The sequence below is a fragment of the Elephantulus edwardii genome, unplaced genomic scaffold, assembly GCF_000299155.1.
Source record: "Elephantulus edwardii isolate Elephantulus edwardi_28Jun2011 unplaced genomic scaffold, EleEdw1.0 scaffold00055, whole genome shotgun sequence".
Classification (NCBI taxonomy): Eukaryota; Metazoa; Chordata; class Mammalia; order Macroscelidea; family Macroscelididae; genus Elephantulus; species Elephantulus edwardii.
Window position 1 is genome coordinate 5,820,393 of NW_006399805.1, and position 25,043 is coordinate 5,845,435.

Sequence of the window (25,043 nt, forward strand, 5' to 3'; positions counted from 1 at the left end):
ACACCTGGAGGTGCCCATGGGGTCTACAGAGATTACAGCACCCCAAGTCTGCATGGTACACACCTAGAGGTACCCATGGGGTCTACAGAGAGTATAGCACCCCAAGTCTGCACGGTACACACCTGGAGGTGTCCATAGGGCCTGCATGAGTACCCCCTATGAGCACCCCAAGTCTGTAAGGTATACCCCTGAAGGTGCCTACGGGGCCTGTATTGAGTACAGTACCCCAAGTCTGCATGGTACACCTCTGGAGGTGTCCATGTGGCCTGCACTGAGTATCCCTGGGGCCACCCCAAGTCTATATAATATACCCTTGCACATGCCCATGGAGCCTGTACAAGAGTACAGCACCCCAAGTCTGCATGGTACATCCCTGGAGACACTCACAGGGCCTGCACTGAGTACCCCGGGGGGCACCCCAGGTCTACACAGGGCACCTCCTGGAGGTGCTCGCAGGGAGAAGACTTGCACTGAGTCCTCCCTGTGGGCACCCCAAATTTACACAAAACACCCCTTTGGGGAGCTCACAGAGCAGCACTGGTCCCTGCGTGTGTTCACAGGGTTGGAATCACACCCAGGGCCCACTCCACCTCCTCTCACCCAACACCAGGGTCACAGTGCCCCTCAGCTCAGGCCCCCCCCGGGGCACTGTCACCTCTGTGTGACTGACCCTGTGCAGAGTCCATGGTCATATTGCTGAAGTGGGGGTGCATGTCACAACAGGTGGAAAGGGAGTCATAAAAATCACCCCCATCCAGTCGGAAGTGACTCACAGCCGACCCTCCATTGAGTTTGCAAAGCTGTAAATCTCCCGGGAGGAGATTGCCCCTCCTTCTCCCACAGAGCTGCTCGTGGATTTGAACCACCAGAGAGGGGCACCCTTTGAGTTAGCGGCAAGGCAGAGGGAAGAGAGGTGGAAAGAAAGAAGCAGGTGCTGTTGTGGAGGTCCCAGCCAGGACAGGAAGGGTCAAAGGAACCCTGCCTGCGGGGAGGGCAGTGGGTGGGACACGGCCTCCAGGGAGCCACTCAGGATTGCACCTGTTTAGCTCTTTTTTGCAGCTTCCTCAGCTGTGCACTGGGTTTGCTCATCACCACATCACACTGCACCGTGATGGCCATGATCTCCTCACCCTCTGGGCATCCAGGAAAGTTGGGGAGCAGGGCATGCCTTGTTCTGGAGCACCATGGATTTTTGTTGAAAATGGGAATGAATGAATCAAGTTGTATGCAGCGCCCGTCACTGAAGACAGTGTGAGCACTGAAAGAGAAGGGGTGCTGTTTCCTCGCTTTGGGGGTCCCCCGATAGCCCTGTGACCCGGGGACAGCTCTCACCTGGAATGGTGTTGTCCAGGATGAAGCCCAGGAACCCGCCGACAAACATGCCCGTGGTCAGCAGCACTTGGATGACCTGGTCCAGCTGGAGAATGCCTGCAGTGGGGACGGAGGGCAGAGGCTCGCGGCCACCAGGGTCTCCTCCCCACCTGGCTGGGCAGGGGCAGGGCGCGTGGTGACCCCTCACCTGTGTGGAGCCTCTGGGGGTTCTTGTTCACCCAGTTGGGAACGGCAAGGCCGCAGTAGATGGAGAAGCCGAACACGAAGAGGTTCCGGGAGGAGTTCATGTCCACGTACTGGCAGAAGGGCCTGGAGTTCAGTGCCCACGCAGGGACTGCCCCATTGCTCCCCTGGGTTCAGTGAGGTCCAACCCCAGCTCCCTCCTGGCCTGGCGGCTCCGACAACACTCAGAGCCGACACAACTTGCAGTTTTCTAAGGTTTGGTGCTTCTGGCCACCTTTCTCCCATGTGGGGGGCCTGTGTGACGTTGGGGGCCCCACTTCCCCTCCCACGCCATCCTCTGCGTCTCCGGACTCCCTCTAAGAGGTGCGGGGTGGCGGCTGCTCCCAGGTCTCACCTGCAGGTTGGAGATGCCCACGGCCGTGATCATGCCAAACATGACGAGAAACATGCCCCCTATGACCGGCGTGGGGATGGTGGCGAACGCAGCCCCGATCTTACCGAACACGCCCATCAGCAGCAGCACGCCGCCCGCAGCCACGATCACCGCCCGGCTCCCCACCTACAGGACAGGGGCGCTCAGCCCGCACCTCTGCCCTGTGCGGGGACCTGGCGTCACCTGGGGAAATTCGAGGGCAGCACCCCATCCCAGGGCGCCCCCTGCACCCTGACAAGGTTTGGGGAAGGAGAGAGGCAGGGACCTCAACGTCGCCTGCAGCGGATGCAGACAGCCACGCATCCCTCTGTGCCCGCAGGACCCGGGCTGGGATTCTCCGGACTCTTAACACAGACACAGAGGAAGAAGGGGGACTCAAGCCCACTCAGTTTGACTCTGAACTTGCTAAACAAGTATTCCTACTTCAGAGTAAAATTAGAGGGAGTATGTGAAGGGCTTAGGGAGCTCTCATGACCTGGTGGTAAGAAGCTGTGCAGCCATCCCAAAGGCACACGGTTCTAATCCACCAGCTGCTTCCCAGGAGGAGGATGGGCACTCCCCTCCCCGTGTCATTTCCTGCCTTTGCAAACCGGCTGGAGGGTCAGCTCTAAGTCAGCTCTGACAAGACGGCAGACAACAACAACAGTGTGAAGTTCTTAGCACAGCAACAACCTCTAAGGTGCTGGTTGGTAAAAGGCATCCAGTCAGAACTCATCACTGACCTTCCAGCCAGCTCTCGGAGGCTGTAACCATGGGAGGACAAACTCATCACTGGCCTTCCAGCCAGCTCTCGGAGGCTGTAATCATAGGAAGACAGGCTCATCGCTGACCCTCCCGCCAGCTCTCGGAGGCTGTAATCATAGGAGGACACTGTCCATCTTTTACTAGCAGAAGCACTGGTGGATTTGAACTGCCTGCCTTTGGGATAGCAGTGCAACTCCTTATCGCTAGGCAAGTCAGCTGGGTCTGGACAGCACCTGGTGATGCTACTGGTTGTCAAGGGTCCACTGCGACTCCAGTGACCTTGTGCTCCAGAGCAGAGCACCCCCTTACGTCCCTCTTCTTCCTTGGGGCCGATGGCTCTGCCAACTTCTAGGTTCGAAGTTGCACCATTTGCACCATCCAGAGGCACAGGTATTGTTTTGCATTATTAACCAATACATACCCTCAATTTAGACAAAGGTGGATTTTTCTCATCAAGGAATCATTTTCTGTCATTTGCAGCCTCCTTGTGATCTCAGGTGCTCATTCAGGGAGCGTTCACTGGTTCTGTCCCCATCTTTAGAGGGGGTTTTCTTTCATTCATTCCCACAGAGGACTGGTTAATTGTGACCATACCAGAATTCATTAAGAAAGTGTAATTAACAGCCATATTGGTCTGCATGAGTTTGATTACAGAAACTAATAAAGTATTCTCTAAATAATGAAAAGAAAAAAAGAAAAAGTGCCAGGTGGTTGGAGAGGAGTAGTTTGTAATTACCAGAACATGTTTTGCAGGGGCAGGGAGAGTGTCTGGTAGTTAGAAATACTATATGATTGGGTATTATTGTCATGACAGGAGTCCAGAACGAAGGCTGCACAGTGGAGTGGACTTAGGGAGAAGGATTACATAACAATGAAAGAGTTTTTCTTTTACTTTTCAAGGGGAAGAGTGAGTTTGGGGGCTGGGTAGGGGGAGGTGGGCAGGGAGAAAAGTGCAACAATGTATGACTGGAAGCCCTAAGTCTCTGTAAACTTTAATTAAAATTAATTTTAAAAAAAAAGAAAGAAAGAAATACTGCAATGCTAAGGGTGTGAGTTTCACCTCCTGGCTACTAGGCCCTCTTGAAATAAAATGTTTCTGCAAGGGTCTCTTAAAGAAAAACCAGCAGGCTGTGTGATGAGGGGAGTGGACTGTGCTGGAAACCTGGGCTGCTCTGGGACCCAGGCCCCGTCGGAAGCACGCAGCCATCAGGCCTGGGCACGGCTGACTGAGGCTTAAACCAAACCAGCCTCCATGAGGCGCTGATGAGAGCACAGCACTCTGCGGAGCTTCCCAGGGCTGACGGCGAAGGGATGGCTAGGCCGTTCTTCCTGCACTGAAGCTTGGTCAAGGGTTACAAGTCCAGCTGGTGACACAAAGGTGATCCCCACCTGCTCTCTGTGCCCTTGACTCTCAGAAGAATCACCGAGGCCCACCGGCTCGCAAGAGGCTACCTACTTCAGCCTGCATGTTGCGAAGAGGTTTCAAAAACTCTGATTTTGGCATGTTTCCCTTTCACGTTTTTTATTCAAACTGTTTTTGTTGTTGTTATATGCTGTCAAGTTGCTTGCGACTCATAGCGACTCCGTGTACAAGAGCCCTAAACCCTGCTCTGTCCTGTGTCAACCTCACTGCCTCTGACACATCCATCCTGATTACCCTAGTCACTGGGTCAATCCATCTCATGGAGGGGCTTTCTCTCCTGCACAGTCCCTCCACCCTCCCAAGCATGATGTCCCTCTCCAAGGACTGGTCCCTCCTCATAACATGTCCAAGGTATGTCAGTTGAAGTTTCAGAATCCTTGCCTCCATGGAGCAGCCTGGTTTCACCGTCTCCAGGACAAACCTGTTGTTCTCCTAGCAGTCCGTGGTATATTCAACACTCTTCTCCATCACCACAGCTTGAAGGCATCAATTCTCTTTCTATCATCCCTAGTCACTGTTCAGCTCTCTGACACACAGCATACAATTGTGAAGACTATGGCCTGGATCAGGTGCACCTTAGTCTCCAGCCTGACATCATTGCTCTTCAGTACTCTGGAGAGGTCCCTGACAGCTGACTTTCCCAATGCAATTTGTCTCTTGATTTCCTGGCTGCTGGTGCCAAGAGTATTGATTGTGGAGCCAAGCAAACTAAAACTAACAATCTCAATCTCTTCGCCATCCATAATGATGCTGCCAATTGGCCCAGTGGTGAGAATCTTTGTTTTCTTAATGTTGAGCTTCAATCCATATTGAAGGCTGCAGTCCTTGACCTTCTGCAGCAAGCGCTTCAGGTCCTCCTCAGTTTCAGCAAGCAGGATTGTGTCATCTGCATAACGCAGGTTGTTGATGAGTTTTCCTTCAATCCTGATGCCACACTTCTCCTCATACAACCCAGTCTCCCAGATGATCTATTCTGCATACAGATTGAAAAGGTATGGAGATAGAATACATCCCTGGAGGACACCTTCCCCGATTTTGAACCATGTAGTGTCTCCTTGTTCTGTTCTGACAATGGCCTCCTGGTTCAAGTATAGGTTTCACATAAGCACAATCAAATGTTCTGGGATTCCCATTCTTCTTAGAGTCAGCCACAGTTTGTTGTGATCCACACAGTCAAATGCCTTTGCCTAGTCAATGAAACACAGATAGACATTCCTCTGGTATTCTTTGCTTTCTGCCACGATCCATCTAACTTTAGCGATAATATTCCTAGTACCATGACCTCTTCTAAACCCAGCCTGCACATCTGGTAGTTCTCTGTTGACATGTTGCTCCAGTTATTTTTGTATAATTTTGAGCAGATTCTTGCTTGCATGTGATATTAATGATATTGTTCAATAATTTCCACACTCTGTCAGGTCACTTTTCTTTGAAATGGGAACAGAAAAATGACACGCCAAAGAAATGATGTCTGTTTACGTAATGTAAACATATGTCTGTTTACGTAATGTTTTCTATTCTTCATGGAATTGTAGTGCATTGAGTAACCCAACTGCCAAAGACTCCTTTTTTTTAAGATGTCCAAGATGTCACTTTAAGAACTAGATTCTCAGTGGCCCAGGGTATTCTCAGCTACATGGTACACATGTAGAGCTGGACCATGAATAAGGCAGACAGGAGAACTTACGCCTTATGCCTCAGTCATGGCCTCGGTGAAGATATGGAATATTCTACATCCTAGTGGCCTAGTAGGAGGGTTCACTGCTAACCACTGCTGGAGGTCCAAATCCACAGAGGCTCCACAGAGGAGAAGCGGGCAATCTCCTCCATGTCATTTACAGCCTCAGAGACCCAGTGGAGGGTCAGCTTTGAGATGATGCTGACCCTTGAACCTATCCTCATGCCCCCTAACCTTACCCAGGTGATGTCTGTCACCCCTCCCTACCCAGGTGACACCCATCCCCCTCCTTACCTGGGTGACACCCATCCCCCTTCTAACCCAGGTGACGCCCACCCCCTCAACCTTACCCAGGTGATGTCTGTCCCCTCTCCTTACCCAGGTGACACCCACCCCCCTTACCCAGGTAACACCCATTCCCCTCCTTACCTGGGTGATGCCCATCCCCTTTCTAACCCAGGTGACATCCACCCCCCCCAACCTTACCAGGTAATGTCTGCCCCCCTCTTTACCCAGGTGACGCCCACCCCCCCATCCAGGTGAGGCCTGTCCCCGTTCTTACCCAGCTGATGTCCATCCCCTCTTCTTACCCGGGTGATGCCCAGTGCCCCGACATTCTCGCTGTAGGAGGTGGTGCCATTGCCTGTCCCCCAGGCTCCAGCCAGCAGACAGCCTATCCCCTCGATGCCGATGCCACGGTTGATGGCATGTTTGGGGGGTGCTGGTGCCCCCACAAGCCGGGCACATGCATGGTAGTCACCCACTGACTCCACCATGGAGGAAATCACTCCCGCGATGATGCCAAAGACCCCGGCCAGGCTGATGGTGGGGACGCCCCACTGTCCTGCATGCAGGGAGAAGAGAGGGGTGTCACTGGGGGCCCAGATGCTGCCGAGGGGGCCTCTGACTGGAAGCCTGGGCTCTTAATTCCTGCCCTGTCCCTCCCAGTGTGAAGACAGATGCCCAGACCAGAGGTCACCACTGAGAAGGACACCAGGATCCGTGTCCTCTGGACAAGCTGGACGCCCAACCAGCTAGGACATCCACCAGGCCATCCACCTGGCCCGGCCTCTCCCTTCACACCAGGCCCAGAACTAAGGGGCTGAGACCCAGAGGCCTGAAGGTGCTCTGGGCCTGGTCTCCCTGGAATGTTCTAGCTCAGTCCGGCTGTCCTGAAGGTCTGGCTGGAGGTCAGGACCTCTCTGTCTCCCTCGCTCCTCCAGGTCTGGGGTGGACTCCCCAGTGTTTGTCTCTCTCACCCCCCACTGTCCTCCTGGCACTGGGTGGTAGCCCAGGGAAGCTCCCACACAGCGGGCCCCTGTCCAGGAGGGCCGCGTCAGCACCTGGGTAGGGGACCCGGAACCACGGGGCCTGGCTCAGCACGTCGCCTTTGGTGTCAGTGCGAGCCCCATGCCCATAGGCTGTGGGGGCCGAAGGGAGAGTGTCGGTCATGGTCAGCACGTAGCAGGTGAGCCAGGAGATACAGAGGGCCAGCAGCACCTGCAGGGGACACGACGTCACCTCCCCTCCACCATCCGCCCCTCGCCTGGCCTCTGCCCTCACCGCCTCCTCCCGGCCGACCACATGAAGGACGTTCTAGGGACAGCGCTTTGATGTGAGGAAGGCTGGGTCACTAAGCCTTGAGGACCACAGGGACCAGCTGTGCCAGGGGACAGGAAGAGAAAATAAGAAACAGACCAAAGGGAGGTGTGCCCAGCAGGGTGGATGTGCAGGGCGAGCATCTCCTGAGCAGGAGGAGGAAGGAAGAAGGTTCTGGAAAAGGTGTCATCTGTGTCACTGGGACTTGACCATGGTCATGAGAAAGAGCTGGATCTGAGCAACCTACCCAAGCCCTTTCTCTCCAGCCTGTAGTTTTAGGCAACAGGTGAGGTAGCTTTCCCCCATCCACTCGATACATGCTACGAGGGCAGCCCAGGGACCCTTGGAAAAGCTGTCACACACGGGGGCCAGTGCTATGACCAAGTGCGGGGTCTCTGCTTCTTCCAGAGCGAGAGCTGGGCAGCTACCCTCCTGGGCAGAGGGTACCATCCACCCAGTGACTGGCCCCCTGCCCCGCCGAGGGGAGGAGCTGCCCTCTCCAGGTGCGCCCAGCAAGCTGGGTGGACGCGAGGTGCTGCTTACAGGGAAGACCTGAAAGAGGTAGAACGTGGAGGTATGACATTTCTGCTTCCGTCCACACACGGGCACCGGCACGGAGACGTTTTTCAAGTACTGAGAAAACAGCACGATGAGGAAGATGGTCCTAAAACAAGAACAGACCCACCTGGCAAGCTATGGACTTGACCAGGAGTGTGGTCCACGGCTCTGGGAGCCCTGTAGCTGGACCCCACCTTCCCTGAAGGGCTGGGCTGTGCCTCGACAGGGGCTGCTGGGAGTCCCTGAGGGTCTGTGGGGAGCGAGGCTGTTGCTTCATGAGGGTCTAAGGCACATAAGCTGGGGACGCTGGACAGATCCTGTCACTAAGGCCAAAGAGACCAGATCATTCTGCAGGTCTGACCATCACCAATCGTCTCTCAAACCTTAGGGGGCAGAGCAAGAACCCAGGTCACCCTGAGGCCCTTCAAAGCTCAGTTGAATGCATAGCCCTTCTTCTTCTTCCATGCAGCCTTCCTGGTGCCCCAGCTGGCTACCATTCTCCTCCCAGAGAAGCTCCCTTCCTGGGGGCCCATCACTACGGGCACCCACATCTTATCTCCTTCCTAGACACCCAGATGCTGAGTGTGGGGGGACATGCTCGGGCACCCTTCCCTGGCACCAAATGTGCTCACTGGAGACCCAGTTGGTAAGGGACCTGGAGGATCCGCATTTTGTGACCACACTAGTTATTCTCAGATCCTACCTGTGTGTAGTGAGAGGATAGAATAACAAGACGACCAGTAAATCCCAAGTCAAGTGTTTTCTAAGATTAAATAAAAGCACGTGCAAACTACAAGAGTCTGAAACTATCCAGGACTTTCCTGATGAATCTGCTGCTTGGCCTTCCACCAGGGAGAGCTCGGAGGGCCTCCCTCCGCGGCGGTACTTACATGGCAGCTATGCCCCAGTGGATCCCAGCATCATCGCCTGCAGAGTCGAAGAGAGGCAGGGCCACCAGGGAGATGGTCGGTGCGATGGTCAAGGGGCCGATAAAGCGCATGAGGAACCCAATGAGTCCTGAGAAGCCCACCAGTATCTGGACGCAGGAGGCCACCATGATGGCGCCCTGCAACTGAAAAAGAGGGGGCTCAGGCACCTGCAGGGGGGCACTGTGGGCCCAGGCCAACCAGCCCGGCTACAGTTCACACCCACATCTAGTCTCCCCCAGAAGCTGTGCTCAGAGGCAAAGCTGAACCCCTGCAGACTCTGTAGAGGAGGAAAGCTCTGTGTCATTGCTCCTCAGTCTGCATTTCCACCGTCTACGTGGTGTCAGCTGTCTGTTGGACACTTCTACCTGATGTGGAGCTTTACAGGAAGTGGACTTCAAACTGACTTACTGGTCATCAGGACACACACACACACACACACACACACACACACACTCCAGCCTGTAGATGGAACACATGGCTGCTTTATTTTTTTATCTCTTCTCTATTTTCTGTTATAAGAGGTGTTGTTGCTGGGATGTGTCAATGAGTTGGAACCGACTTGGTTTTCAGAGCCAGTCCATCACACGGGAGGAGATTGTCCCGGGGAGCAGAATCCAAGCCTTTGAGAACAGCCCATGAAGTGCAGAAGAACAGATCGTGGAGGAAATGCAGCCTCTTGGAGGTAAAGATGATGAAACTTCATCTCACATATTTCGGCCACTTTATAGGAGAGGCTGTTCCTTGGAGAGGGACATCATGCTTGGAAAGGTGAAGGGTCAGCCAAAGAGATTAAGACCCTCAATGGGATGGACTGATAGTGACTGCAGCAGTGGGCTCATGTGTGTCAGAGATGGTGAGGCCGGCACAGGAGGGGACAGAGTTCAGATCTGTGGTCCGTAGGGTTGCTATCAATCGTACTTGACTTGATGGCACCTAACAACCACAACAACACGAGTTTCTGGAAGCAGGAAGAACTCTGTCTTGGAAGTGGTGTTGCCAGAATACTGCTAAGAGGCAAAGAGCTGTTTCCTCACACTCTTTGGAAATGTCTTCAACAGAGGCAAGTTCTTGAAGAGCATCATGCTTGGCCAAGGCTGCTTTGCAGAAGCAGAATATGAAAAAGAGGAAGATCTCAGTTGGATTTACACAGCGCTGGCTCCAACACAGCCCTGATGGTGAAGAGGCAGCAGGACCAGGAGTGAGGCCTTCTGTTGTGCGCAGAGCTGCTGCGAGTCAGAACTGACCCAACGGCACCCAACATACCACACTGGGTGTCTGAACACAAATGGTTTGAAATCTTTTTTTTTTTTTATAATTATATTTTATTAATTTTCATAAACATTTACAGAGATTTTGGGCTTCCACTCATTCATTGTTGCACTATTCTCTCTACCCTCCTCCCAGTTTGTTCTTGTCCAAATGCCACAGTGCTTGTCAAAGCCAGTTCTGATTAATCTTCTTTGTCAGTGTATCCTTTGCCATTCCCTATCACTCCTCCCTGAGAGAGACTTCACCCTGAGTCATAAGGAAAAGGGGATGGCGTATTCTCGGTTTGAAATCTTGAGACATGGGTGGTTAAACATAATGCAGGGAAGCTGGACCCTCTAACCTCAGATCCCATAAAACTACAGTAATTTGCAAAATAAAAGCAATGGACCAGTAGAGGGCGCCAAAGCACCGCAGACGCCTGGACCTGCAGTTACCGGGTTGGACACACGGGGGCGCGCTGGGGAAGCAAAGTGACTGGCGAGGTCCTTGCCTTGCTGCTGGATTCGAACTACGTCCCTTTGGGTTAACAGCACAGTTTCTAACCACTAGGCCCGTGCCCAGGGCCAGGGCTTTAGGGGAAAGGTTTGCAAACTTGTGAGCAAATATTTTTGGTTTTGTGGAGTCATATGTAGTTCTTATCACAGAGGCTTTCTTTTTAAAAGCAATGCTTTTAATAATGGGCAAGCCATTCTCAGCTGCAGGGCACTAAGCCTCTAATTTGGCCCAATCCCCTTGCTAGTGTTTTACTCATCTTATTTGCATGGTTCCACTCAAATTCTTTCCAACATTAGCAAGCACTCCAGTCTCCTTGATGGACTACAAACTCTAACCTTGGCATCTTCTTACCCAGCGTTGTTGTGGGAATAATACGCACAATGGCTAGAAAAGTCGTGTTGAACAATTCACTATTTTCAGGTCACAATGAACTTCTTGTTTAATGATGTTGCCCCATGTTATATCATCAACAGAGGAATCTCAGTGTGTGTGTGTGTGTGTGTGTGTGTGTGTGTGTCCAACATAATTAGTGTAACTAAATGGAGGAAGACTCAACAACAACCTGCCTTATGCAGATGACACAGTGTTGCTTGCTGAAACTGAGAAGGACCTGAAACGCTTGCTGCAAAAAGTCAAGGACTATAGCCTTCAATATGGACTGAAGCTCAACATCAAGAAGATAAAGATTCCCACCATTCAGCCAGTTGGTAAGCACCATGATAGACGGAGAAGAGATTGAGGTTGTTAAGTTGCTTGGGTTTACAATCAACACTCTTGATACCAGTAGTCAGGAAATAAAAAGATGAATTGCACTGGGGAAAATCTGTAAGGGACCTCTCCAGGATACTGAGGAGCAATGATGTCAATCTAGACACTAAGGTGCGCCTGATTCAGGCCATGGTCTTTCCAATTTCTTGCTGTGCATCAGAGAGCTGGACAATGACTAAGGACAACAGAAAAATCAATGCCTTCGAGTTGTAGTGCTGGAGAAGAGTCTTAAACATACCATGGACTGCCAAGAGAACAAGCAAGTCTGTCTTGGAGAGGGTGAAACCAAGTTTCTCCTTGGAAGCTAGGATTTTGAAGCTCCGTCTCACATACTTTGGGCATGTGGCCAGGAGGAACTGGTTCTTAGAGAAGGACATCATGCTTGGAAGGATGGAAGGACAGCATAGGAGAGGAAGACCCCAGATGAGATGGATTGATACAGTAACTGAGACAATGGGGGTAGGTGTGTTGGAGTCAGTGAGACTGGCTCAGAACAGGGCAGGCTTCAGAGCTGTTGTGCATAGGGTCACTATGGGTCACAGGCACACAACAAGAAGAAAAGTTTTATAACATTTGCCTGAACACAGAGTACGAGGCCAAGAAGCTGAAGGTCAGAGAAAGAACTGTCTGTTAGCATACTGGAGGTGAGCCATCCTGATTGAAGACGTGTACCCTCCCTATTTCCTAACTGAATTGTAACCTACTATTTCCTTACTAAGTTCCACAATCGTGAGAGTCTACGGGTTCCGTGTGACCGCTGTAATGGATTAGTGAATCCAGAAGTGGGGTAGGAGAGGCCTGGGCGGGCTGGTTAGTGTGAGATTTGTGAGGCGTAGGAATGGGGGGTATTTCCGACCTCACTGGAACCAGCTTGTATTGTTGGGGTCTCCCCTCCGCATGAAGCGTGTGGAGGTCACACTGCCTCCCCTGTACCCACTGCGTTGTCCTCCAGGCCCAGCACATTGAGGACTGGACACCATTCAGAAGCTGAGACTGGACTTGGTGAAAATCCACACTCCCCAGCTTGACAAGGGTCTTCGGCTGAAGCTACAGGGAACAGGCCTTTAAAGAGGAAAAAGCTCTGTGAACTCTGGGGTCCACCTCGAGATAAAAAAAAGGAGGTGTGGAGCTTTGACGAAGCCTGAGCAGTCGACTCTGTCAGGATGCACTCTTGGGCCGTATGTCAGAGGGTGGGCCCACTCCAAAGGGCTGGTCTTGAAGGGAAGGAAGCCAGGAGACCTGGCCGCTGGGAGTGCGGGGTTGGGTGGGTCTGGGTGGGCAGGCGGGCTCCCTACTGCCTTGGGTGTTTCAGGCAGACGTGATCTGAGGCAGGAGCTCTCCATTCTCCCGCTGAAAGACAACCAGCCACCCAGCAGCCACCAGGCAGTGGTCAGGATTAGGCCCTGCTGGAGACACCTAGGACTCCAAGATCAGAGACCCAGTCCCGTCTGTATGATGTCAGCATTCCAGTTCAGAAGGGGCCGATCAGCAACACTCGCTGACTAAAGAGAACCAAAATGACGAGAAGAAAAAAAGACAGGAAATGCTGAAGAACATGTGGAGTGATTGGCGACTGGAACTCACTTTCCCTGCCGGCCAGGGTGTAAACAGGAGCTCTCTACAGTGGAAAGCTACAGGGCAGTGTCTCCAAATGCTGCCTGTATGCACAGCCTGTGAGTCCGTAATCCCACTGCTGTTGTTATGTGCCTTGAAGTCAGAACTGACTTACAGCTTTTCAGAGATCTTTCTCCCACGGAGCAGGTGGTAGAGTTGAACCAAGTGCCTTCAGGACGGCAGCACAATGTCTTGCCCCTAGGCCACCAGAGCTTCCTGTTCGACGGCTCAGCAAGCACAGAATTGTCCAGAGCAACGTTTAAGGAACAGCCAGAGAGAACCACCCTTAAACACAGAATTTGGGTACACACAGATGGACAAACTGTATTTCTATAGAGTCGTGCTGCTGTTATTAGGCACCATTTGTAGACTCCAACTCAGAGAAACCCTACATACAACAAACAGATCAAGACCTTGTTCAGATCTGTGCAAACACCACAGTCTCCTCTGTGCTTAACCTCTTGCTGCGGTAACTGCGTGAATCCATCTCGTTAAGCGCCTCCCTCCCTCTCCTCGACCTTCAACCTTTCCAAATGTGAGGTCCCCTCCCTACGACTGGCACCTCTTGATAATATCCCCAAAGTACGTGGGAAGAAGTCTCCTCGTCCTTGCTGTCAAGAGGCACCCTGGCTGCCCCTTCTTCCAAGCCTGATTTCCTTGTTCTCTTGTCACTCCATGGTCTAGTCAATAACCTTCAACAGGGACACAACTCAAAGGCATCAATTCTTCTGAGGGCTTCTTTACTCAGTGTCCAACCTCCATGTACATTGGAAGCAGCTGCAGGTCCCACGGCTTGAGTCAGGCATGTACACTCTTTGAAAAGGCTTGACTGACCACAACACATAGAAGAGAAGAATCTTGCAAACATAATGTTTAAAACAAATAACCAGAGCAAATGAGCATGTGCTGTGTAATTCTATCTGTAAAGTTTAAAAACTGACACGTGCAATCTGTGCTGTTAGCAGCGATGACGGAAGTTACCCTTGTGGGAAGGTGGTTGGAGAATGGGGGCTCCCGGGATCCTCGAAATGTTCCATTTCCACGTCCAGTGGGTAAATTCTGCTTGTTGTTATGTGCTGAGACTCATAGCGACCTTACGCACAATAGCCCTAAACCCTGCTCTATCCTGTGCCAGCCTTACTGTCTCCAACACACCCACCCCTATTACCCCAGTCACTGAATCAATCCACCTCATAGAGGGTCTTCCCCTCCTGCACTGTCCTTCCACCTTCCCAAGCATGCTGTCCCTCTCTAAGGACCCATCCCTCCTTACAACATGTCCAAAGTATGTTAGACGGAGCCTCAGAATCCTTGCTTCCAAGGAGTAGCCTGGTTTAACCCTCTTCAGTATGAACTTGTTTCTGCTTATATTGCATAATTTTCCATAAACTACTATTAAGTTTGTTGCATTTAAATAGAAAGTGTATTTTTAAAGGTTCAAATTCAAACTTGGGAAAGAAGAAAAAGAAACCTAATAAGACTAGAAGCAGCTTAGCAAACACAGAGTAGTATTGTTGTGCATTTGGCCTTGTGGTAAGGAGTTGTGCTGCCAACCCAAAGGCAGGCAGTTCGAACCCACAAGCTGCTGCATGAGAAAAACCCAGGCAGTGTTCTCCTGTGCACTTTACAGCATCCAAAAACCCGCGGAGGCTCAGCTGTGAGTTGGTTCTGACTCGACGGCACACAACAGTCTTGCTCTCCAGCGTAGAGGGTGGGGAGTCGTGCTGCTAAGACAGAGACACCACCTCTCTGGTTGTCTGCACCCACCAGCAGCTCCGAGGCAGAAAGATAGGCAGTCTCCTCCTCGCTGTTTACAGCCTCTGAAAACCTGCTGGAGGGTCAGCTACGAGTTAGTTCTGACTCACTGGCGATACTCTATTCAACTTGAGTCCCTCTCTCTGGTCAGTACGGGCATAAGTGGGGACCCTGAGGTGTGTTTCCCAATTTCACTCTCCTGGTGTCTCACAGACAGGGCACTTGGCATAGTTACAGCAATGAAGCCCTGAGGATGCTGGGTATGGGCCATGGAAGGTTGTGGGCTGGGCCCTGGTGCTCTCGGGCTGGTTAGCTTGGCTCCCAGGGAAATCTAGGGAACCAGTCCAACCTCCATCCACTGTCCTGAGTCCAAGACTGTCCTTGATCTGGTTTCTGTAAGCCTTCCTTGTACTGGGGCCCCTTGTTCTGTGGGGAACCGAGAGCACAGACCTCCTTCTGTATCAGTGAGATAAGCAGGCCCTGGAGCGCGGCCAAATCCCACAACTGCTCCAAGGCCGTCAGTTCCTCCCCCGGTGACCGGCACGTCTGGCAGAGCCAGGCACATGGTAAACCAGCACGGCACACAGCTGTTAATGACCCCTCAGTAGGAGCTGAGCCAGCTTGCTTCTGTGAGTGGATTTTCTTACGAAGTCCAGCCTACGACAGGCTCAGTTCCCAGTCAGTGTGCCTCGAGCATGGCCACACACGCTCATCAGTTTCATGAGGAGGTTTTAGCAGAGCTTGCAGATTAAGATGAACTAGGAGAGACCTGGTGATAAACGTCTGAAAATCCGTGAACTAGAGTCCTGTGAATCAGTCATTCAACAGAAAACCTCTCAGGAGGGTGAGACAGGGCCAGGCAGCATGATGTCCTGTCACACATGAAGTCGCCAGTAGGCGGGAGGGACTGGCTAGCACCATCACTGTGGACATTTGTCAATATAGTGCCTGCGAATTTGTGAAGGTTGAGAGTGCCGGTTCTAAGTGTTTGGTGACTGCTGTTTTCTCTACCACCATCATCACCACTATCACCATAATCATAAATACCACCACTATCACCATGACCATCACCACCATAATCAATACCACCATCACTAACGTCACTAACACCTCCACCATCACCACCATCATCACCACCACCATCATCACCATCACCACCATCATCATCACCACCATCGTCACCATCACCATCATTACCGCAACCCTCACCACCACAACAACCACCATCACTAACACCTCCGCCATCAGCAACACCATAGTCATTACCACTGCAACCACTATCATCACTACCACCACCATCACCATTACCATCATCACTACCACCATTATCACCATGATCATCACCAAAATCACCACCACCACCACCACTGTCATCACTATCACCACCATCGTCACCATCACCACCATCATCATCACCACCACCATCGTCACCATCACCATCATCATCACCACCACCATCGTCACCATCACCACCATCATCATCACCACCACCATCATCACCATCACCACCATTATCATCACCATCATCATCATCACCACTACCACCATCATCATCATAACCATTATCACTATTGTCACCACTTCAATCACTGTCATCACCACCACCATCATCATCACCACCACCATCGTCACCATCACCATCATCATCACCACCACCATCGTCACCATCACCACCACCATCGTCACCATCACCACCATCATCATCACCACCACCATCGTCACCATCACCACCAGCTGTCAGTCACTCTATCCTCTAAGAGCCTGTGGCCATTTCTGACTCATTGCCCTTTGTATTCCTGCCACTGAGCACAGTGTTTGTCCCATGGCAGGAATTCACCAGGTGGTGTCTGATGAATTGATGTGGACACAGAGCTCCCCTTATTGAAACGTGTTTCTATTTACACTCTCCACTCAAGCAGCCATAATCTTTGTTTATACTTTCTGCTTTCAAAAACCTTCCTTTTTGGGTTGTGGAGTGATTTTGTCTCTCCTCACCTGCTCTGCATACACACACACACACACACACACACACACACACACACGAATGTCAGCTCTGAGGGAAGACTTATCAGGTCTACAGAAGTAGCTCAGAGCCCAGGACCTGCCTGGAAGGAGGTGAGCATCTTGCACAAACCGTTAAGCTCAGGGACCCCAGGTAAGCACCCCTCCTCCCTCCCTTCCCCTCTTACCTCTCTAATCCTCTTCTGCCACTCCTCTGTGAACTCAGGTGAGCTGGTGTTCACCAGGCTGGCATTAAATGTCCACTCAGGACACTTCCAGGCAGGAAGTGAGAGCATGGCCAGAGAAGGTGCCACAAATGCAAACGTCCCTCCCTGGAGAATGGGCAGCCTGGAGGAGGAAGAGGCAGTCATGCTCACGGTCACCTAAGGGAGCGCCCGATCTCAAGTCCTAGCTCAGCTTAGAGATAACACAGGTGCCTGTGGTTCCCTGAGCACCCAGTGCTCCTATAAACGGAATCAGATCTAAGAACTTTAAACACAGATCAAGAAGGAGAGGTGGGAGGGGAGACCTGCAGGCCCCCATCCGTCCTCGGGAGAGAGCTGGGTGCTGGGTTCCAACTGAGAAATAGAACCAAGCTCAGCAAGTATGCTGGGTGGGTCCACCAGGCCTGTGATTGGCGCCCAGCTCACACACAGCCATGTCCCACTGTGTGCCCTTTGGACGACCCCCTCCACAAAGAGTTCCACCACTCAAGACCCAGCTGGGTCTCCAAAAGTGACCACAGCCCAGAGCTCTGGTGGCCTAGTGACAAGAAGCTGCGCTGCAATCCTGAAGGCACTTGGTTCAAATCCACCATGATGCTCTGCTGGAGAAGGAGGGGCAATCTCCTCCTGTACCAGTCGGATCTGATTCAACAGTACACACATTCATATAAAATAATTTTTAAAAAGTTAAAAAAAAAGTGCTCACAGCCCAAGACCTCTGCTCTTGGCTGTTGCTTCTCTGTTGATCTTTCTCCTCTGGAGAACCTAACTTAATTCTGAGTGAACACAGAATTAGGAATATCTGAGCTTCACAAAACAAGTTAAAATAAATTCTTAAATGTTAGACACAGAATTATGTTAAACATAGAATTGCCCTATGATATAGCAGTTCCACAAAATTCACCCAAATTCCAGAAATTCACCCAAGTGGACTGAAAGTAGGAACTCAGACACTTTTAAATCTGTTTTCATCAGAGAACTATACATAATAGTAAAAAGTGAAACAACTCTGAGACCAGAAGGTTTAGATGGTGCCCAACAACCACTGCTGGCAACTCTAAAAGGAATAAGAGCAGAAGATCCTGGATAGAGATGGCACAATAGTGGGATAAAATTCAGAATCATGAACAGGTCAGCCTTACTGATCTGACAGAGCCTGGGGGGATCCTGGAGACTATGACCCTTAGCCACTCTACAAACCTGGAACAGAACTCGCCCCTGTGACAAATAGGACAGACCTATAAGGTATCCAGTAACACCAGGGAGACCCTCACTCTTTGTTATAAACAACCGTCCAAGGTCCAAAGAGCAGTATGTGCCCAGGGATAAAGACCAGAAGGCAGGAAGGAGTCATACAGAAGAATTCGTGGAAATGAGAATAACAGAGAGGAAGAAGGAACAGTGGACAGTATAATTAATGTTATAAAACAAAATATGTGTGAAAAACAATTGACTTGTAAATTTTCACTCAAATTACAATAAAAAGAAATATAACAATAAAAGTGATAAAAATTGAAGAAAAAAAAAAGATGAAAACAACACAAGTGCCCCTCAGAGACGAATGGACACACAGACTGCAGTCCGCGTATACAATGGACAGTTATGGAGTCATGAAAGGGAATGGCGTTACACTATCCCGCCATGTACATGAGCCATGAAAACATCATGTTGAGTGGAAGGGAGACACTGAAGAACAAGCGTTGTATGAGTCCACTTAGAAGAAATAAAGAAGGTTATCAGGTGCCTAAAGGGCTGGCAGGAGGGGGAGTGGGAGCATCAGATCACAGGGTTTCTGTCTGCCATGATGGAAACCTTCAGAAGGTGGGTATCAGTGATACTTAAAAAGCTTTGTGAAGAAATCTATTTCCACTGACCTGTTGACTCACAGACCTAAGAGCTTCGCTTGCCTAGAGCTAACAAGGTGTGCTGTCAGCCCAAAGGCACACAGATAGACTCTACCAGCTGCTCTGAAGAGAAAGGTCGCTATCTCCTCTTAGGCAACTTACAGCCTCTAAAAACCTACTGGAGGGTCAGCTATGAGTCAGTCCCAACTTGATGGCAATGAGTTTTGAAGCTTTGGTAATCTAGTGGATAGAGAATTGTACTGCCATCTTAAAGGTGAGCCGTTCAAATCTACCAGTGTCTTCACAGTCAGAAGATTGGTGATCTCCTCCATGTAATTTACAGCCTCTGGAAACCCACTGGAGGGATTCAAACAACTCACGCACACAGCACAATTCCCTACCTACTAGGCTATCAGAGTTTTCAGGTTCCTGATAGAGTGAGAGGAAAATGTGGACCAAAACTCAAATTTAAAAAAAATAATAACAATTTTATTGTTCTAATAAAGACTGATACAACCCCCAAGAAAATTTAAGACCTTCAACTCTTATAAAAAAGGAGACTGACACGGGGGTTGAGGGAAGACTGAGAAAGGGGATAAATAATGCATACTGCATTGAAACAGATGAAAGAGAGAACTGTTTAAAAGGGATATATGATTAGGTATTATTGTGATGACAGGAGTCCAGAATGAAGGCTACAGAGTGGAGTGGACTTTAGGCGAGGGATTGAATAACAATGAAAGAATTTTTTCTTTTACTTTTCAAAAAGAAATGCTAATTGGGGAGAGGGGTGGGCAGGGAGAAAGTGCAACAATGAATGAATGAAAATACAAAGTCTCCATAAACTTTCATTAAAATAAATTTAAAATTTAAAAAAAGAGACAATTTAAGGTCTTCAATTATCCTACAAGCCCAGAGCTGAAATCGCCCCTATTACTCAACTTTCCACCAAACCATACACCGGCTATAGGGAGCTCTCCTTGGCAAAGTCCTCAGAAAGCTTCACTGTTTACCCAAAGATCATGCCTCTCTGACAGTTCAAATCCACCAGTGGCTGTCTGGGAGAAAGCTAGGCAATCTCCTCTCATGTAATTTATAGCCTCAGAGACTCGAAGGAGGATCAGCTATGTCCAGTTCCCAGCTGACAGCAGCGAGAGTGGATAAGGTGATAAATAACACCAAGGAAGAACATCTTCCTTGGAATAATGGGCCATACAGGATCAAAAGGGTAACCTTTGCACAGGGATAAAGTCAAAAGGCAGGAAGGGCCAGGAAAGAACAAATGGAACCCAGAGACACAAGGTAGAAATGGGAAGGGTTATGAGGTGGGAATTGCCATCAACATCACAAAGCATGATTTGCATGAATTGCTGTGGAAAACCAATCTGCTCTGAAATTTTAACTTAAAATAGAAGCTAATTTTTTAAAAGTTATTAAGATAGACTTTCTGCAATATCTAAAACGGTCCTGAAAAGGGAAGATGGAAAGATTTATGTGCTTTAGACATATTAGGAGGAGGGACCAGCCCTTGGAGAAGGACTTCTTGCTTGGTAAAGCAGAGCATCGTTGAAAAAGAGGAAGTCTGAGCACAACAAAGGACTCAAACACCAATCACTGTGAGGCTGCCGCTGGACCGGGCAGTGTTTTGTTCTGTTGTACATAGAGCTGGAATTAACTCAATGGCTTCTAACAACAAGCGTTTTTGTTGTTAAGTGCCGTTGAGTTGAGCACGACTCATGGTGAACCAATGAACAAAAGACCTTAACCCTGTTCTATAACCATTGTCATTTCTCTAAGTTCATAGAGTTTCCAGAGGCATGTTATTTAGGAAGTGGATATCACTCCTGCTTCCAAGCCTGTCTCAGTCTGGGATCTCCACCAAACACTGTCAACTAAATGTAACCATTATGGCATCTGACACACTAATGTCACAACATTCAGTATCACAGCAATCTCAAATCACCTCAGTACAGCAAGCTGCACCACTTAGGAGAATGTTCATTTCAAACACAATTAATACCAGGCCCAAGGGCACAACTGAATTTTTTTAACAGGAGAAGCAAGATCTACTCAATGTGACATGTCTTTCGGCATCAGAAGTCTATCTATCTTACAGCTGAAATCAAATAGTTTTCGTGAAATATTTGCCTTGACTCATAAGAAGGGTATAATACGCTCCCTAGTTCTCCAGCGTCCCCTGTGTTACCATTTCCCAGGAAGTGACTCTGATTCTGGGAATAAAGTCAGCAAAGGGCAGTAAAGTGGAGTAAAGGTGGAGGATGATGGCACCAGGACCTTGCTTTCAACTAGGTCACTGTGAGAAGCGGACTCGGGGTTACTGAGTGGGCTTGGCTGATTCTTCTTAAACTCATACGGGTCATTGTTGCCTTTGAATTATGATGTTGGTGAATAATGTTGACTAAACCATGGATTTTCAGAAGAATAAACAGATCTCTCTTGGAAGACGTACAGCCGGAATGTTCTTCAGAAGCAAGGATGTCAAGACTTTGCCTCGTGTACTTTGGACACGTTATCAGGAGGGGCCTTGCCTGGAGAAGGAGGACATGCTTGGTAAAGTCTAGGGTCATAAAATACCGAGGAAAATCCTCAACGAGTGGACTGATACAATGGCTTCGATAACAGAAGACAGCAGACGGGGCAGTGAGTCTGAGGCTGATGCAGGACTGGGAAACACTTCATTCTGTGTGTGCGGTCGAGTTAAGACCAACTTGGTGGCAACTAAGAACAGCAGCACTATGTGGTAAAGAATCCTGAGACCGCAAGAGTCCTAGTTAATCATCTATTGGACAAAGTCTTTGTTCATCTTTCTGCTGAGCTCCTGACATCACGCAGGTAAATCCTGGGAAAGCTAGTCACAGCCTCCCTCACAGATAATGGCTACTGTTAGTTGCCATAGTCTATTCCAACTTGTGGCAACTCCATGTGATACAGATTAGAACTGTGCCCTGCAGGGTTTTCTTGGCTGTAATCTTAATAGAACTAGACTGTCAGTGACTTTCTTTCACCTGTCCCTCAGGGTAGGTTTAAATCGCCAACCTTTGGGTTATCAGTCGGAACCATTTGCACCACTTAGAGAAACTCTGCAATAACTACTCCACTGAAACTCAGAGGAAGAGAAAGCTCCAGCTGCCGCTTGGACTCCCACTCTCCTCCCTATCCTGACGTGGCTGGTCACTGGCTCAGTCCTCAGGGTCCCCACCATCTCTCCTCCAGCAGAGCTCCAACAGAATAGCTGAGGCCTTTGCTGAGAACAGGGACAGGGGCACAGTGGTTCCATGCCCGAGTGGTAGACACACCTTGCTGTACAACCAGGGGCAGGTGCAGAGCTAGGGAAAGGCCAGGTTCAGCAAGCAGGATGGGGTGGGGAAAGGTGAGATTGTTTGTTATGTTGATGTTGTTATGTGCCATAGAGTCAACCACAACTCATAGTGCCCCTACACAAAATAGCACTGAACCCTGCTCTATCCTGCGCCAATTTCACCATCTTCAACACACTTACTCTTATTATCCCAGTTACTGTGTCAATCCGTCTCATCCAAAGTCTTCCTCCACCCTCTCACGCATGATGTCCTTCTCCAAGGACTAGTTTCTCCTGGCAACATGCCCAAAGTATGTGAGAAAGAGCCTCAAAATCCTTCTCTCCAAGAAACAGCTTGGCTTCCCCCATCCAGGACAGACCTGTTTCTTGGTAGTCCATGGCATGTTCAATACTCTTCTCCAGCACCACAACTCAAAGGCATCAGTTCTTCTTTGGTCATTGTCCAGCTCTCTGCAACATAACAGGTAATTGCAAAGACCATGACCTGGATCAGGCACATCTGAGACTCTAGCCTGATATTCTTGCTCTTTCGCATTCTGGAGAGGTCCCTGACAGCAGATTTTCCTAATGTGATTATTCGTCTCTTGATTTCCTGTTGCTGAGGCTGTTAACAATCTCCATTTTTTTCTCCATCTATCATGAGGCTGCCAGTTGGTCTAGAGGTGAGAATTTTCATTTTCTTGATCTTGCTTGGATAATCTAGCACTACTTCATAATGATGCAGCCAAGGCAAGTTATCTGGATAATAGCCTGTTGGCTCTATTATTTTTTAAATTTTATTTTATATTGGTTTGCTTACAAAGTTCACATACATTATGTTTCACACTAGTCTTCATTCACACTGTGGGGTGTGTGTGTGTGTGTGTGTGTGTGTGTGTGTGCATTCCATTAAGTTTTCATTGGCTAGTTGTCACAAGCATTGTTGTCAGGCCTTTCTTCCTAGTTTGCATTAGTCTGAAAGCTCTGGTGACACACCTGTCCATAGGTGATCCGGCTGGTGTGCAAATACCTGCATCATAGCTTCCAGCAGCATCACAGCAACGTGTAAGCCACCACAGCACCATGAACTGACAGGTGGGTGATTAATTCCACAGAGAGTTAGTAGGTCCCCTTACACAGATTTCAGAAAATAACATCAAGGTGGAAAATGTATTTTTGCTTAAGATCATACCTTGAGTTATTAGGCTTGAAGGAATACCCATTAACCTGCTACGTGAAAGTGAAGAGAATTTGGAGCACTTACTGATGAAGATCACAGAGTCCAGCCTTCAGTGTGGATTACACCCCAACGTCAAGTAAACAAAAGTCCTCAAAAACAGACCAATGAACAACACCATCATAAACAGAGAAAAGGTCAAATTGTCAGGATTTCCTTTGTGGAGTGGATCCACAATGAACACTCCTAGAAACAGTGGCCAAAAAATTAAAAAATCCATTGCACAAGGTAAATTTGCTACAAGAGATCTCTTAAACATGTTCAAAAGCAAAGATGTTCCTTTGAAGGCTGAAGTAAGTCTGTTCCAAGCCATGGTATTTTCAATCTTGACATATGTATGTGGAAACTGCACCATAAGGGAGGAAGATAGAGAATTGATGCGTTTACGTTTAAGCATTGGTGAGGAACACTGAGTGCACAGTGGACTGCGGAAGGACAATCAGTCTATCTCAGAACGAGCACAGCCAGAAGCTCCTAGGAAGGGGCAAAGGGTGCAAAGAAGTTGTCAGTTGGAAGTTGTCAGGAAGGACCAGTGCCTGGAGAAGGACATCATGCTTGTTAAAGTGTAGGGTCAGTGAAAAATCAGGAAGACGGTCCGTAAGATGAGCTGTCCAAGTGAAGGGCTCGGACACAGCAGTGAGGATGCCATAGGATCAGGCAGTTTGCTCCATGGAGGCTCCCTGACGGCTGACCAGACTCAAAGGCACCTGACAAGGTCATACCCAATTGGCAACCACCCATGCTACCTAAGCTCACGGCTGCCTGCACAGTGCTTGTTGGCAATTAGACCCAAAGCGGCTGCAATTACTTCTTATCACTCCCCTTTGATCATTTAACGTGCTTTTAATTACTGAGACTTTCTGAAATCAGTATTGCAACATCAGGCATTTGGGTTTCTAATCTAGAAAAGTACATCATTAAATACTGGTTATGGATAACTATAGCAATGGGCTGGGTGGTGGATAACCAGTGAGCACTTCTACTTGGCCTTTGATTCATAAGTTATCAGTTGGGTTTTATAGTTTCTGGGGCCTGTTTCCACGGGTGGGACAAGATTCAAGTTTCTTTCTGCCCCACCTTAGTCTAAGGACATCAGCATGATTTTCCTAATTGTATCTTCCTTCCTGTGGGCATGGTCAGCATTTTTCATTCACATGAGCTCCCTGGCCCTTACCCTTGAATAATTTGTGTTTATCACAGAGTTTGCCTCAGGCCTGGATGCAAACAAGCACTTTGATTACCCACTTCCACTCACCAAGGCTGATTTGGCTACAGAGAGCAACACTAAGTGCTTGGTATAAAACCATTGCTCTGGGCTATCAACCAACAACCTGATGACAGATTGTACCACTTCCATTATGGAAGTGTGATTGATTCTGATGGAATCAATCAGATATAAATATGGAATCACTTATATTTTATAATGGAGAAGGCAAAGGGGATTTTGTCTGACCTATAGATTTAATAGGATATCTCTTAGTGGTTGTTACCATGCCCTGTGATTAAAGTCAATAGAAAACTACATCAGGATCGTTTAGACTCCTTCCTCTAAACCAGCAAACTGGGTTTCTAGTGTTAATGAAGCTTCTATAGTTTTAATTTGTGTAAATTGAGCATTGTTCTGAGTATATTCTCATA

General features: G+C 49.2%; 1 protein-coding gene across 1 annotated transcript in view; it reads right to left on the reverse strand.

Moving 5' to 3' along the window:
- The window catches only part of LOC102846904 (solute carrier family 23 member 1-like), a 38,549-nt gene that overhangs the window by 550 nt on the left and 12,956 nt on the right, over positions 1 to 25,043 (reverse strand). Inside the window, exons 4-11 of the mRNA XM_006887207.1 lie at positions 16,970 to 17,129; positions 8,841 to 9,022; positions 7,936 to 8,056; positions 7,137 to 7,293; positions 6,384 to 6,637; positions 1,910 to 2,074; positions 1,520 to 1,628; positions 1,333 to 1,428 (exon numbers count right to left, since the gene is read on the reverse strand). Of these exons, the coding sequence (XP_006887269.1) occupies positions 1,333 to 1,428; positions 1,520 to 1,628; positions 1,910 to 2,074; positions 6,384 to 6,637; positions 7,137 to 7,293; positions 7,936 to 8,056; positions 8,841 to 9,022; positions 16,970 to 17,129 (1,244 nt within the window). The remainder of the gene's footprint in view (positions 1 to 1,332; positions 1,429 to 1,519; positions 1,629 to 1,909; positions 2,075 to 6,383; positions 6,638 to 7,136; positions 7,294 to 7,935; positions 8,057 to 8,840; positions 9,023 to 16,969; positions 17,130 to 25,043) is intronic.